General features: G+C 47.7%; 2 protein-coding genes across 4 annotated transcripts in view; one reads left to right on the forward strand and one right to left on the reverse strand.

Annotated features, from left to right (window-relative positions):
• The window catches only part of LOC101065529 (RHO family interacting cell polarization regulator 2), a 34,018-nt gene extending 22,953 nt beyond the window's left edge, over positions 1 to 11,065 (forward strand). For all 3 annotated transcript variants that reach the window (XM_029845223.1, XM_011609465.2, XM_011609466.2), the window contains exons 7-22: positions 3,441 to 3,590; positions 3,721 to 3,784; positions 3,918 to 3,961; positions 4,053 to 4,178; positions 4,262 to 4,410; positions 4,646 to 4,775; positions 5,639 to 6,385; positions 6,540 to 6,721; positions 6,928 to 7,090; positions 7,206 to 7,338; positions 7,515 to 7,676; positions 7,795 to 7,950; positions 8,030 to 8,232; positions 8,335 to 8,418; positions 8,892 to 8,982; positions 9,114 to 11,065. In XM_029845223.1, coding sequence (XP_029701083.1) covers positions 3,441 to 3,590; positions 3,721 to 3,784; positions 3,918 to 3,961; positions 4,053 to 4,178; positions 4,262 to 4,410; positions 4,646 to 4,775; positions 5,639 to 6,385; positions 6,540 to 6,721; positions 6,928 to 7,090; positions 7,206 to 7,338; positions 7,515 to 7,676; positions 7,795 to 7,950; positions 8,030 to 8,232; positions 8,335 to 8,418; positions 8,892 to 8,982; positions 9,114 to 9,214 — 2,685 coding nt within the window. In that variant the 3' untranslated portion in view covers positions 9,215 to 11,065. The remainder of the gene's footprint in view (positions 1 to 3,440; positions 3,591 to 3,720; positions 3,785 to 3,917; positions 3,962 to 4,052; positions 4,179 to 4,261; positions 4,411 to 4,645; positions 4,776 to 5,638; positions 6,386 to 6,539; positions 6,722 to 6,927; positions 7,091 to 7,205; positions 7,339 to 7,514; positions 7,677 to 7,794; positions 7,951 to 8,029; positions 8,233 to 8,334; positions 8,419 to 8,891; positions 8,983 to 9,113) is intronic.
• Positions 11,066 to 12,728: 1,663 nt separating this feature from the next.
• On the reverse strand, positions 12,729 to 15,249 carry LOC101065302 (geminin DNA replication inhibitor). Its single transcript, XM_011609464.2, has 7 exons — positions 15,116 to 15,249; positions 14,778 to 14,858; positions 14,076 to 14,177; positions 13,835 to 13,979; positions 13,674 to 13,756; positions 13,349 to 13,459; positions 12,729 to 13,267 (listed from the first exon to the last, which is right to left on the reverse strand). Exons 2-7 carry the CDS (start codon positions 14,832 to 14,834, stop codon positions 13,085 to 13,087), a joined length of 681 nt encoding a protein of 226 aa, XP_011607766.2. The 5' UTR covers positions 14,835 to 14,858; positions 15,116 to 15,249; the 3' UTR covers positions 12,729 to 13,084.
• Positions 15,250 to 15,278: the final 29 nt, after the last annotated feature.

The raw sequence follows: 15,278 nt of genomic DNA on the forward strand, positions 1-15,278 counted from the left end.
CTCTCGTACCCAATTTTCCACGTGTCTTTTAAAATTTGGCTTCAGCATCCAAACGCCCTGTATGTGACTGTAGTTTTAATCCTCTGAGAACTTTCCCATGGTTCCCTCTGTTGCCCCGCTCTCTCTTGCCAGTAATACCCCTGTAAGGTCACACAGCTACATGAAATTGCTTTCCTGTCATTATCCTCCTCGCTGTGCATCAAATCAGACGTGACAGCGGGCAGTCGGAGCACACAGGGGCAAACAGCCACGCAGCCTCAGAGATAACCATGGTTACTCGTAGATGGAACCTTTGAAGTCCAGAGTACAGAGGAGCCTCCTGTTGGGTGACCGGAATCCTTTATGTTCGGATATTTCCTGACGGGCAGTAAGACGTCTTCTTCGGATGCCCGCAACAAACCCAACAATGAGTCGGAAAACACGCGGTTCTAAAGGGGTTATAAGCCAGGGTGGATTTGGGTCAGGGCAGTTATTGGGTTAGAGCAGGGGGTGATTGAGGCGGCGGAGAAAGCGGGAAAGGAAGCGTGCGTGCGTGCACGATGCGCTCGGCCAGAGAAGATGAGCAGATATTCTGCCTGTTTGTCTCCGTTTAAAATCATCCACAATGAAGCTGTTGAGGCTGCACAAAAATAGATCCGAACGCACTCGGGGCTCTTTTTCTGCTCAGACAGGTAAAAAAAGCATCAAAAGTCACATTTCTAACTCGGGAAGCTTTCACACTAAATATAGACGGTTTATCAAAGTCAGAAGTTGGGTTTAATAACGTTCTGGAGGTTTTTTGAAGTGGATGAATGACGACAATGAAACCTTCGTTGGCTCTTTCAGACATTATCAGTCTGTTGGGTCGCCGATGGGTTTGAGGAACTCCACATGTGATCCGTCCCTCTCGATGGTCTTTAAATGGAGAAACGCTGGCATGAGTAACGGGAAGCGTGTACATGAGTGTGTGTTCATGCACAGACGTGTTTCTTTGTGCGAGGCAGCTGCTGCGAGGGACAATTTAGCAGCAACCTGTCAGCACCCTCTTAGTGTGTGTGTGTGTGTGTGTGTGTGTGTGTGTTTACATGACTCAGAACGGGGCAGTTTTTTCCCTGGTGGCTGTTTGCAGATGTGTCAGTGATAATTGGCACACATGGAAGGGGCAGGTGGCACTACGCAACCTCTGGTGTGTGTGTGTGTGTGTGTGTTTCAGCAGGGCATCATTAAAGAAAGGAGTGACAGAGGTTGGTGAAAGGGCAGCTGCCACTTCCTCATCTCCTGGGAGAGAGAGAAATTGTGTCTGAGCACTAAACTGCATCCAGAATGAGCGTGAATAGTGAACATGTGATTATTTTTATTAAATATAGGGTCTTTTTTTCTGCCCTCCCCCCTTAAATCTTGCCACACCCACACACACACACACACACCACGGATCCCTAGAGAGTGGCCTGTGTGTTTGATGCTGTTTGATGTGTCCCGCCTGTTTTAATCTGCTTATAATCACGCCCTGCCTCCCTCCCTGCCGCGTGTGTGTGTGTGTGTGTACGCGTGCATGTGTGTCATTATCTTACAATCTGGGATAATGGCCATATCTTAAGAGGATTCCTGTGTAACTGTTAGAGTCTCTGCTCCCATTGAAAATCCCATTTTAAAATCAGATCTAATGCAGCGACGGTCTCGGTGGTGACCTCTAAAACTCTGTAAAACAAATATTATCTAGTGTTTTTACAGCCATTAACGAGGGATTTGCAGTATAATTAGAATTACGAGGCACAAACACAGGATTATCCCCGCCCTTTGTGTCACTTACTCCCAGATAAACATCCTTTATTGGATGTCTGGTCCGCGGATGTTGTCTTTCACTGCGCTGGACCACAATAGAGGACTCAGCTTTGAATATGTTTGCATTTAATGTCTCGTCACATCTGGTGAGACATAATTGAGTCGTCGCAGGTGTGTTTTAAGTGAAATTGCTCAGACTAATGGATTATCCTTGAAAAAAAATAATCCCTCGGGATCTAAATCTTTCTTTGTTCGTTGTTGTCGTGGTTTTGTCACTTTATTGTTGTTTTGATGTCTCTTTGCTTTGTGATTTAAAATTCACAAAGGAGTCTCAAGTTCATTTCAATGGAAGGTGATACAAAATGGAAAATATTGATATTTCTGATGCGAATTGTGTGTTGCCATTTCTTCGCTCTGCTCCTCTTTAATCGAGGGGCGAAATGCGCCCGAGGCGCAGCAATATGTTGCTGGCCGTCCTCTGGAGCGGCGCTTGGCTGACCTTCAAAAAGACAGGACCTTGAAGGCACAATGGGGCCGTTGGAATTGGGGACAATAAAGTGGCTTAATTAGCCGATAACGATGCGATTGTTGAGAGGCTCGTCTGCTCTACGCCCCTCGAACGTTGCGCAATAAGTGTCCCGGACCCTTGATTTGATTAGAACGTGAATGGATCGCCCCCCTGTTGTCGCTCGCCGGCTCCGCTCGCTGCAGAACAACATTTGTGGGCAGAGGCCCTTTTCGGTGGTGGCTCGGGAGCCTCGCCACGTGCACCGCATACCACAGGCAGACGGGGCCGGGCCCCAGTCGGGGGCGAGGGGCGCTGTGGGGACCGGCGGGCTTGACTTGCGTGCTCATAAAAGTTATTAGATCCTCACAACCCACTGAAAATGCCTCTGAGCTGATGCCCTCCTGTTCCAGCCGCAGCTTCCCCACCTCCTCCATCACACACACACAGAAACACACACTCCGTCGTGAGTTTAGGCGCAGATACACAAACACTCATGAAAGCCATTAGGAGCCTGAATGCCCCATTTTCTCCCACTTGTCCCTAATGAGAGCCATAAAGAGCACCAGGCATCAATATTTCAGCTTCCTCATCACGCCGGCTGTAATGTTGTTCTTCTGATGAGGCTCAGGAGTGTTTTTGTTTTTGCCCGATTGCTCCGCGTCTGTGATTTCTGGGGGGGAGGGGGAACTTTTTTCCTCTATGTTTCCCTTAAATTCTCACGCAGCGTCCACAAAACCGAATGAGGTTTTTGGGCTCCCGGCGAGGCTGGAGCTGCTTCCTGCGGGTTTGAGCAACATCATCTGGAAGCCAGGCAGACATGTTCAAGCTCTGAACTCCGTCTGTCGTTCCTCACAATTTGGGAACGTCACTCGCTGGGACGGCACCAGCTTCTGCCACATCCCAGCTGGAACTGCACACATTTTTAGAGCTTTTTTTAATGTTAGTTTTGCCTTTCGCTCTTGGCAATTTTTGTTTTCGCTCTGGTTTTTGGACCATTTGATACAAAGTTCTGAACACTGGACCAACCTGAAACCGTCAGATGTTTGCTGTTTTTGCAGGTTGGCGCCAGGTGTTGTTGATTCAGTTTTTTTTTTTAGCTTCGGTATGTTTGTAAAGGGCATGTTTGCCACAGCAGCACATTAAAGATGGAGGTTCTGTGTGCGTTTGTCAGGTGGATGAGCTGTACGAAGCCTTCTGCATCCAGAGCCGTCTGAGGGACGGCGCCATCCGGATGAAGCAGGCGTTCTCCTCGTCCCCGTCTAGCAAAGGCACCAAGGAGAGCATCGCAGAGGTCAACCGCCGCTACAAGGAATACACCGAGGTACTTTAGATGAGAATTATCGGTGCACCACCTTCCACCTTTGCAGTTTTATGCCGACCATCTTGATTTGTTCTCGTGACTCTGGTCGTGTGCCGAGCGTTTATGCGATGTTCTTTGTATCCGTGTACAGAATATGAGCATGTTTGAGGGTGAGCTGGAAAACCTGCTGGGAGAGTTTCATATCAAGATGAAAGGTGAGATAAGGATGACGAAACACCCAGCAAACGAGTGGGAAGTTTCTTTTTCTGCGTTGAAATCCTGACAACGTACAGACGTCCGTGTGTTTGTTGGATTGTGATGTTTGAAAGTGTTTTTGCTGCCCGGCAGGTTTGGCGGGTTTTGCCAGGTTGTGTCCAGGTGACCAGTATGAGGTAAGAGTTGATTAGTGAAGCCATGAACTTAATAAGTTACTCCTGTGGTTTCCGGCTCACATGGAATGAATCTGCCAATTTCCTCCTTTAGATCTTCATGCGTTACGGCCGTCAGAGGTGGAAGCTGAAGGGGCGGATTGAAGTGAACTCCAGGCAGAGTTGGGATGGAGACGAGATGGTGTTCATGCCCCTCATCTCTGACCTCATCAACATCAAGGTATTGCAGAATTCCAGACAACTGTGAGCTTCTAAAATCTTTCAGAGCAGCAGGAAATGCTTGTTTTCTGGGTTCGTCTCCAGGTGACGGAGCTGAAGGGCCTGGCCTCTCACATGCTCGTGGGCAGTGTGATCTGTGAAACCAAGGAGCTGTTTACCGCCATGCCTCAGGTGGTGGCCGTGGACGTTAACGACCTGGGCACCATCAAGCTCAACCTGGAGGTCACGTGGCAGTAAGTGGCTCTTCCTGATTCTGACTTTCGTTTGTCGGTATTAGACGAATAGATCCGTGGAAAAGTTCATTTTAGTTCACCAAAGCTTGCAACTTCCTGTATGATTGTTTCAACCATGTGATTAGATTTGGAAACTATGATAATGTCAATTGTTTCATTCCTCGTCACCACACCACCTCCTTTTAATTATTCATTAAGTTTGGTCCATTCTCCTTGTTTTCGTTCCTTAATCAAGCCCCTTCGACGTCGAGGACTTCACCTTGTCATCCGGCAACGTGAGCAAAGCCACGGTGCTGCAGAGACGAGTGTCGGTGTACAGCCAGGGCACGCCGGAGACGCCCACCTTCCAGGACGCCTCCTTCTTTGTGAGTCCGACACACAGTGGAATTCCGGACTTTGTAAACATCACATCGAGGCTTGAAGGGAGTCTGTGCTTTGTTTATAGCAGGTTAAATAGAGGGGAGATAGATGAGGTTCCATCTTGTACAGCTCTGTATTATCTGGACGCTAACCCAGCTGTATGGTTATTTTTAACACGGCGCCCTTTCAGTTGATGTCAGCAGTGCCTTGGCGGAACTCTCCCCACCCCTAAAACTAACCCTCACCCATTTCCCTGCTCCTCTTCTCTGCATTTCAACATTAACGCCCCCCCCCTTCACACCCACACACACTCCTGTCCGTCTCCACTTTGTCACCCACCTGCCCTCACTCACATACGCAACACCTTGTTCCATTTTTGTTTTTACCTGCCTGCTTGTGTAAAGAAGTGGCGGCCGTATCCGGTGGAGCGCCAGCGCCTCTCTTTCCTGCACATGCTCCGAGACACCCTGCTAGAGAAGCTCAGGCGCAGTCGTTCCTTTGGCGACCTGGCCTCACTGCGGCCAAGGCCCAAATCCAGTCTGGAGGTCTATGTGAGTGTGATGTGCCCCTCCCCCACCCTCCAAAGCCGACGCTTGTGTGCGATCCCACTTCCGTGCCGTGATAGGAGTAGAGTCTAATGGCGGACACACATTGGTGCTCTGTGAGCTGCAGAATGCCACCACATGTGTTTGCATGGTGCCTCTGCATGACGTGCACAGACTGCTGTGTTTCTTCTCGCCAGGTTGAACTTGCTGTGGTTCTGACTTGGTCAAACAGACCTAGAGTTTCTTTCCGTTCTCTTTCTCTCTCTTACATGCACCGATTTTGCTTTGATGGCCAACGTTTACACGCCTCTCTTCTCTTTCAGGCCACTTTACCGGATGATGTCTTTGAGAACGGCGGCTGTGGGGTCGCTGAGTGCAAGCGCCTCTCTTTCACCTTCTCCGACACCTCTGGTTCCACGCCCAGCCCAAGCCCCGCCCTCAGCTGCCACTCCCAGGGCCAGTCCAACCCAGAGATCACGGTCACTCCCCCGGAAACGGACCCATCGCCGACGCAGATCTTCGTGACGCGAGAGGACTCCATCGCAGAAGAGCATCTGATGGAGGAGGAGGAAGAAGAGGAGGAAGATGCATATGAAGAGGACGGGGAGAGGGGCAGCAGGGCCACCAGTCTCGCCAGTGACGAAGCAGAGGTGGCCGAAGACTCCGAGTGGGAGCGCACGGAGTCCCAGCGGAATTCTGCCTCCAACAGTGACTCGGCCGCCCCTTCTCTCTGCTCTGATGGTCACCTGTCGACGGTGGCTCCAGAAGATGTGTTCTTGGACCATAGTGATGAACTGAAGCCTGTGGAGCTCGACACGGAGGAGGCGGGCAGCCTGACGCGGCAGCTCGTCAAGAGGCTGACCTCGTCAGAAACCACGGTGCCGGCTGGAAGCGTCGCAGAGGGAGGGGGAACCGTGGGCTGGGCGGGAGAGGGGAGCAGGGCTTTCCTGGAGAGTAGTCTGGAGGAGGCCATCCAAAGCCTGCTGATGAAACTGGAGTCGCTCACTCACCGCTGCCGAGAGTTGCAGGACCTGGAGCAGGAAGTGATGCGTCTGGAGGATCTACTCAAGGTGAACGTTTTTGAAAATCATGACCAACATATATCTAACATTCTGTTAGGGTATTTTTAAACGTGGGTGTACCTGAAATGATCATTTTCACTTCACCTTAATTTACATTCTCACCCATAAATACTGACTTCTCCCTACATCCTCCTTTGCTTAGTGTCGACTCCCAGGTCACCGCAGTCGTTCATCCAGCCTCAGTCTGACGGTGGAGAGTGCCCTGGAGAGCTTCGACTTCCTCAACACCTCTGACTTCGACGACGACGACACTGGCGATGATAACGCGTTCCTTAGCATCCCACAGAGGTCTCCTTTATTTGATACAGACGGAGAGAGGATCGGGTGAGTGGGAGACAGATGGAGGCACTTTGTGTGGGCCGACTGACACAGAGTACATTAAGCATTTTTTCATTTGTTTTTGTTGGGTTTTTTTTTTTACTGTCTGCATGGAGAGAAATAGTCTTATGAAAGCATTTAGTGTTTGTTTTTTTTTAAAAATGGAATGCTACTGTCGCCTTGTGGTGATTGTGTGTAATTACATTTTATAGTGGCCCCCATCCAGAAGCCAGAGGACATCTGAGTGAGGCCCTGACAGAAGACACTGGAGTGGGCAACAGTGTGGCAGGAAGCCCCTTACCTCTAACCACTGGAAACGAGAACTTGGACGTTGCCATTGTCATCCACCTGCAGTACTGCAATCACCTCATCCAGGTGGAGCTCATATTTACTGGCTAGAAATCTGTTAGACGTAAAAAGAAGACATCGATTGAATGTTTAATTTTGCCGGTTTACATCAGCTTTCTGTCCCCTCCTCCTGTCATAATAGCGTTTGACCACTGGGGTGAGCACGTGGCAGCGCCGCAGCCTTCTCCTCAAACTATCAGGACAGACTCAGCTGTTAGAGGAGCTAGCAGAGGTCAGTGTGGACAGGCTGGGAACCATTACCTGCGCCGCTGACGGTAGGTGGAAAGGATTGGTGCGTTCACCAAACCTGCAGGGTTGTATTTACAATGAAGTCCAGCATTTTACTTTAGCCTGACTTGATTTGTGCTCCATAGTAACTAATATTAACCAGAGCTCTAACAGGGCCTCAGGACTCTGCAGCATCTGACCTTTTGTTTTCTTGTCTGCACAGTTCTCCCGGGCCTCGCCGAGCGCCCGCAGCTGATGACTCTCTGGTCCGAGTGCAGCGGGTCTGCAGGACTTTTCCACACCACACTGGACAGAGTGTTCCAACACATGCATCAGCACTACACTGCAGTGCTGCAGGAGAAGCACCCGCACAGCTCAGACGCAGGTTAGTTTCTTATCAGACAGAGGTTGCACGTTGGGTCAAGCGCTCATCCATAGTCTTGTTTTCAGTCTGAACTCATGTAATGTGTGAATTTTCTCTCCCTCCACTCTTTCCTCTGAAGTAATTGGGGTCGTAGTTGGTGAAATGGTGGACAGGAGCGACCTCGTGCCTGCTGCCCTCTCCCAGGATGTCCTCACTGTCTTTCAGTTCTACGGTTACATTTTACAGCATGAAGTCCAGGACATGGAGACACACCTGCAGCATCTGGCCAGAGAGGGTATGTCGAGAAAAAATCCACCAGCACGGGGAAAGGGGCTTCTTCTTGTTGACACTGTCTGTGTTCGTCTTGTCCTCAGATGTGTTCGCCGAAGCTCTGTGCAAGGCAGAACATTCTGTGGTCCTAACGGAGCTGGAGGAGACGCCTGTATCGTCTCTGTGGCCTAGAAACCGCACACTGAGGGCCCTGGCCTCCCTGCTCACTGCAGAGGACCCGCGGGTCAACAAGGCTGCGGCCGACTACCTCTCCTCCGGAGCATCGCGCAGCCACTTCAGGGCCAGAGTGAGTGTGTGTGTGTGTGTGTGTGTGTGTGTGTCTGAGAAGATTTAGAACATCTGTGACAAATGCAGCAAGCCAGGCATGAATGTTTTTGTGGGTCTGCAGGCCGTAGAGTGTTACACCCAGGCGCTGTCAGAGGCTGGAGGTCAGAACCAGAGGGCAGCCTGTTCAGCTCTCAGCTGTCTGCAGGTCAGTGGCTCTAAACCTGTCCAATAATAGAACCACGGGCCACACTGACGTTTTTCTCCCTGATTTACTGACGGCTCGAGTTCTTCTTTGTGCAACTGGAGTGTAGGAGGAGCAAATGTCTAGTTTTTGCCATTAAATGTACAGCGCGGATACATTAAAGTTACACTTCAAGGCTTCATCCAGCTGGTGAAGGCAGTTGTGGTCTTTTGTGTGTAACATTAACCAACTAAACTAGTTCTGCAGGACAGAGCGTGTTGGAAGATTATTCTCTCAAAAACTGCAGCATAAAGCAATTATCCTGTTAAGCTTCAGCTCCACTGAAGCGAGAATATTCTAAAATTGTTTATCTGTATTAAAATATTCTATTTTTTATGTTGAACACGAGGCTCGCTGCACGTCAGGTTTAAATATTGGTGTTTAATTCCTCTGGATCTGTGTGGGACATTTAAAAAAACAAGTGTTTCCGTCTGTAGGCAGTGGAAAGCATCAAGGCAGTTGTAGCACTTTATGAGTCAGCTGATGAAGAGCTACGCCACGTTGCCATAGAAACGCTGCTCGCATTCGGTGAGTCGCCGCTTGTTTTGAAGGCTCCTTTTGAAATGTGGGTTTCACAACGGGACTAAACGTCCAGGCTCGGTAGTTCGGCACCCGTCGCGATCCAGGCGTCAATTCACCGCTGTCCTTCCTCGCCACAGGTGATGAGGGCCGACTGGCGTGCGAGCAGCTGGACACGCTGCCCGGGAAGACGCTCCGCCTGGGGACGTGGCGGGGAAACGCCGTCACCACTGCCTTCTGAGCCACCGTGCCACTGAAACATCACAAAAAACATCTCATCTTCTCTGCCCCCCTCCCCCCTCCACACAGGACTGCATATAACGATCACATGATCGGTCCGACAGACCACAAGCGCCCGGCCCGTCGTTCCCCGCTGCCCTTTTCTCTCCCTGATTTCTGAGCCAGGCACATTGAGTTTAACCTCTGAATCTCACAGGGCGCCGAGGAGCCGCTGGAACGAATGTTCAGACCAAAACTCGAACATTGCATCTTCAAGTAACCTCTCACTGAGCACAACACTTAGTGTACATCACCTCCTCACTGATCGCCCTCTTAGTCACACACTAGACAATTACTGATCACTGTTTGACACATTTCTTTTATGTTTCCTGGCGCTTGCTTTCAATTTGCACTGTTGTGAGGCTCGTGATTATGGCCGGTTTTACACAGCTGTGTGGAATATATGTGCTTGTGTTTGAAATGTGTTGGGTTTGTCCTCTGTTATGTTCCATTTTGAGTTTCAGGGATTTGCATATGATTGGAAGATGCATGTTTTATGGCAAAGGGGGACCATTAAGAGGTTGTGAAAGCTCTTTTGTGCATTTAGATTTTTCCTTGCTTCAAGGGATGCACGGAGGACAAACTGAAGGGGGAAACGGGTCAGCGCAGTTGGCCCCAGCGTGCAGAATTTCCTCCTTAATGCAGATGAAGAAGTGCAATTTTTCTGTACAGACGTGACAGCTTTTGCACATAGCAGACAGGTGAAGACTTTCGACGCAGTCAGCTCGGAATATCTGAGCCTGGATTCGCTCCAGCAGGAATACACGGTCCTTGGAAGGCTTTCACTCTTCCCAGGTACAGAGCAAGTTGAGGGCAATAAATATGGTTTATTTATGATAAATGTACAGTGGTTGCAGCCCAACTGCACAGCGAGCGACTCAGGAGAGGAGCGTCTCTTAGGTGGGAATCATGAACGCGAGGACAGAAGGACACAGCTAATCCCAACGTCTAACTGTACTACTGAATCGTGTGCTTGTGCAAAGCAGCAGATCACACTTTTGTTGATGGTTTTTTAATTTATTTTATACTATATTTACTCATTTACAATTATACCGTAATAATGCAGATGGCATCATGTAAATGCAACGATATTTAAGTTTTATGTTGGCGCAGATCTGATATTTTTCATTGTTTAACCACCTTATCATTCAAATTATCTTAGACTTCATTTTAATTGGAGTTTCTTTTGAGTTATATCACAATAAATTATTTTATAGAGGTTAAGATTTGCTAATAGACTAACTTCAGTATAGATTTTCTTTCCCTAAAATGCCCCAAAAGTAATGGGGCATGTAGATTTACCCTAACCAAAGGAATGGATTCATTTTAAATCTTTTATTATTCAGGTGAATGTATTTTCACATGTACATTTATATTTGGGCCAGCATACTTAAACGTAATAAGCACAAGTGAGACAAACCTATGATGACTCTTATTTGGTTCTAACTGCACAGTCCAGAAGCCATATTGATAAGCAAGTAATATTTTCTGAATTCTTATTTTTTATGTATTAATGGTAAAAGTGAAATTGTTACTAAAAGCTGTAGACATTTACATTTTCCATCTTCTGTACGTTGTTTTGCAAGACCTTCTTTCATTCCTTTCACTGTGACAATGCTGTATTTTGGCAAAAGTATCATTTTTCACAGGCGTTGAGTCAGTTTGGTTTGCAAACACGCGCCTCTGACATTTACTGGACTTCTCTCCATCTGTGCTAAACAGCTTTTGTACTGATCCATTTGGTTGCTTACTGTTCATCCTTTCAGTCAGTATTTTTTGCCCATAAGTCGCAATAAAATTTATTTTTGCATTATTGAGTCTATTCAGTCGGCTGTTTTCCCCTGGAGGCGTCCCACATATTTGGCTTGGATGAATCACGGTCAGCTTACGGATTTTGAAAGCGAGTTAACTTCGGTATAGATGACGTAATTCCTACAGAGTCGACCTTAAAGTGGACGAAGAAGGCTGCCTTCAGGAGAGGGGAGGGGGAGAGCTTAAATGGGCGCTACAGGAGGAAGCGCTACTGTTCCGTGATGGGAGGAGACCTGCAAGAGACCACTGAGTTAAACCTGTTCTTCCACAGGTTGGATGCTGTGGATCCCTCCCACCCTCCACCCAGACCCTCTAGCGACGCGTCCCCCGTTGCCGGCTCATCTCCAACACCTCTCCTCAACCCCCCCCAGCTCAGCTACATCACAAATGATGCTGTCAGAGCAGACAGTGCATGAATGTCTGCAGGTCCAAAAAGCCTGAGCACCAAACTGCTTAAAGGATGTGCTGCTCAGCTGTGGAACATCTTCCAGCACATTTTCCAGCAAGATGGTCGTTCCTGCTCTGTGGAAGACAACATGCCTGGTTCCTGTGCCAAAAAAACAAGCATCCAAGGACTCGGTGACCACAGACGTGGCTTTACCATCACCTGCCAAGAAGGCACTGGAGATGCTGGTTCTGAAGTACCTTTGATCACTGGTGGGACCATCCCTGGACCTTTTATAGTTTGCTTACCCGTCCTGTATTGGAGTGGAGGATGCAATCATCTACCCGCTGCACAGAGACTCCTACAGACACCTGACAAGGCTGGCAGCACCGTGAGAGTCCCGTCCTTTGACTTCTCCAGTGCAGTCACTAACATCGGACCTGCTCCTGGACATGTGGGTGAGGACCACCCTGGTCCCTAGGTTACAGGTCAGGCGCAGTACGAGAAGCTTCAGAAATCAACCAATAACATGCTGAGCAGCGCAGGGACCCTTCAGGGAAAGGCCCTGTCTCTCTTCCTACGTTGGACTTCAGATACAGCTCAGGGTCCGACCACCTGCAGACCTTTTGGGACGACACGGCCATCATGGGCTGTATCGGAGGACGTGAAGCTGAGTACAGAAAGTTCCGTAGAGTCGGAATCACTAATGAAGGAGCTGGTGGTGGATTTAAGAAAGCAGCCTCAGAAGGGTGGTGGCGACAGCTACAAACACCTGGAGCTTCATGAAGGCAGTGGACTAGAGTGGACATTGAACACATCGTCTGCAGATGTTTTATACCTCAGTGATCTCAAGTGTTGTCTATGCAGTGGTGTGCTGGGGCAGCAGTTAGTCAGCTGCTGTCAGACCCCATAAGCCCACGAGGAGAGCTGGTTCTGTCCTGGGAGTGGAACTTGAGGCTTCAACAGAAGAAGCTGAACAGAGTTGGTTAAACAGTTGAACGTGGCTGGTTGTTGGTGCCAGACAGGCTGTTCTACTGGGATTTTAACCCACAGCCATCTCTAGGGTTTACAGAGAACAGTCCAACTAAAATTATCCAGTGAGCAACAGTTTTGTAGAAAGACCCACACAAGATTAGAAAAATGTTGCTTGCTACAAGTCTGGATTTTAGCTAATGTATACGTTTCATGTTATTGAAACTATGGTAGTTGTACTCAAGTCCAAGCAAGATTAAATTTCCATTCCTTGAAGGGCAGAGTCACTGAGAAAAATATTCAGAAAGTCTTTTAAAATGTTTATTTTTAAACTTGAACCAGTGTTTGAACAGAAGTTCCATGTGTTTAAATAAGGAACAAAGATTCATTCAATAGTACCAAAGGTGAAGGAGCAGCAATCTAACAGAAGACATTTAATTAAAAACTCACCATCTACAAACATGCTTTCACCAAGGCAAAGTACAACATTAAATTTAAAACTATACAAGCGGAGTTTTGAAGGTTGGCAATAAGCGAACCCAAATACTTGAGAACCCAGTCTGTGCACTGTTAATACGGTCTAAGACACGGCACTGGTCTTAGGTAGCATGCAACAGTAAAGTCAGCCAATGCCTGCCGTGCATGTCCATCACAAGAGTTGTGTCATTCTTCCTCCGAGGGTCCAGCTTGTCCAGGGGCTGAAGGCTCTTCCTCTTCCTCCTCCTCCTCCTCCTCCTCCTCCGAGTCACTTTGATCAGATGCCTCGCCGGTCTGCTCGGTGTCCTCTGTCTCAAGTGCCATGTCCCTCAGCTCTTCCAAATTGTCTGGACCCATCCCAGTCAGCCTCTGAACAGAAGTGGTGTGTACATTATTGAAGGCAAGATTTGGGACACAGCATTTAAATACGTGTACCTTGAGATGACCTACCTCGATCATATTTGCCATATACTGAACATGTTTTGCCAGCTCATGCAGCTCTTCGTTTTCACTCTTGAGCGCTGTGATCTGTTCATTCTTGGCTTCAATATCTTTGTGTAGCTGCGTTTGAAAAATAGAAAATGACAGTTAAGGGAAGCAGAATGTGTACTGCCAACTTAAAGCCACCTGAATGTTACCCAAGATTCAGAGTCTCTCATGTATTCAGGGTTTAAGTTTAAATGTGCATTAATCTGCTAGACTCGGGCCAACTGAGGTCAATTCACTGAGCAACAGTGAAAGCTTAACATGAGCCACCTTTTAGTAGTGAACTTACCTTCTCATTTTCCTGCAGGACATCATACAAGGCCTTCCGTCGCTCCTCAGCCAACTCTTTCCAGTAGTTATCAGAAGGTGCTTCTATAAAAATTTAGTTTTCAGCTGAAAGTCCAATTTTGGACAGGTAAATTACACCACTACTTTCAAATGAATTCTTACCTCTGACCATTAGATCATAGGCTTCAACAGACATTCCACCCACTAAACACTGACTTTGCTCCGTTTGAGTGGATTTGACTTCTACCTTCACCCTTTTAGGCCCTCGAGTTGGTGTTGCACTCCACTGTTTCCTTTTTGGAATGGCCTGACTCGCCAAAAGAAAAATTTGTATTTTAATGCACAACTACATGGATGCAAAATACTGGAATCAAATTTTTGCCCGATCAATGCAAATGCACACCTGAGTAGACCTTCCAGGGTCTTTGTTGGCAGCTGAATCTTTAAGGAGCTGCAGAGCTTGCCTGCTGGGTCCCATTGCTTTTTGTGAAGGTCCAAAAAAGCTCTAGGTAGAAAACAGACCACAAAATTGTTGATTAATTGTTAACATTAAAAATATATCCACATCTAAAAGACTTTCCCAGCAAAGTACTGAAACCGAGTCACATGGGAAACAAACCTGACCCCTGTTCTCATTTTCAAAGCCTCTATTCACCAGGGCTTAGCATCATTTTGCATGCTGTACTTTAGTTACAGTCACCATAGAAGGAGGCATAAATGAAGTGGCTCAAAACAACATTGCTGCCCAGTGTAACCAGTAACACAGGTGTGGGAAAGCATAGACCATTCTCTCACCGTGGGAACATTTTTCCTTTCCTCTCCATTCAAACAGGTCAACTTGCTAATAATTAGCCAGAATCTAAAGAGGTTTTTAAAGCATCAGTGTTGCTCCTGCATTACTGATCGGATTATACAACTGTGACCCAAAATATGAGACCACTGCAAAAACCTACATCTAAAAGTGTCTGACTTGAGACGTTAAGTAGGTAGAAATTTTAGCATCAGTAGATGGAATTTATATATAGTTGAATTTAAACTGTAGTCTTCTGATAACCATAACTACCAAGATGGAAGAAACCAAACCCACACAGAACATATAACTCACCATTATATTCTCATTAGAAGCCTGGAGGCCGGATTTTGGCTTTCCACTGCTACTCATCTTCTTTAGATGTATCAAGCTCCACTAGAAGATAAAATGGAAAGAATTTTATTTTAGAAAGAACTGGGTTAGAAGCGCACAACGCTGGGCGTGAAACGCGTGTTAGCTCGGTAGCAAACAACCCACGGCGTCGGTTTTTGCCAGAGTTCAATAAATCGAATTAACCGCGGCTACCTCAACACTAACGGCGACTGTCGGGTGTGAAAATTACAACGTAAAGGAGCTACAAATCTAAAAAAAATACACCAATTCAGACGACAAAAGCTCCGAAAACCACTCACATTCAGTAAGACGTAAATTCGCTGCGAGGTTTTTCTACTTCCTTTCCATCCTCCGGATCTCGCGCCAGGAACTTAAATACGCCCCGATGATCACATGACGTTCACGCGAGTCTCTGCGCCGATCACGTGTCCGGACACGTCACGCTCTTGCGATTGCCTGCGC

The sequence above is a fragment of the Takifugu rubripes genome, chromosome 12, assembly GCF_901000725.2.
Source record: "Takifugu rubripes chromosome 12, fTakRub1.2, whole genome shotgun sequence".
NCBI classification, from domain to species: domain Eukaryota; kingdom Metazoa; phylum Chordata; class Actinopteri; order Tetraodontiformes; family Tetraodontidae; genus Takifugu; species Takifugu rubripes.

Bases quoted from the DNA above. Each gene is read 5' to 3' on its own strand.
- LOC101065302 (XM_011609464.2), bottom strand. From the start codon at position 14,834: ATGAGTAGCAGTGGAAAGCCAAAATCCGGCCTCCAGGCTTCTAATGAG. The intron at 13,757-13,834 runs GTAAGAATTCAT...AAATTTTTATAG, and splicing joins CTATGATCTAATGGTCAGAG to AAGCACCTTCTGATAACTAC. The intron at 13,460-13,673 runs GTAAGTTCACTA...TTTCAAACGCAG, and splicing joins TCCTGCAGGAAAATGAGAAG to CTACACAAAGATATTGAAGC.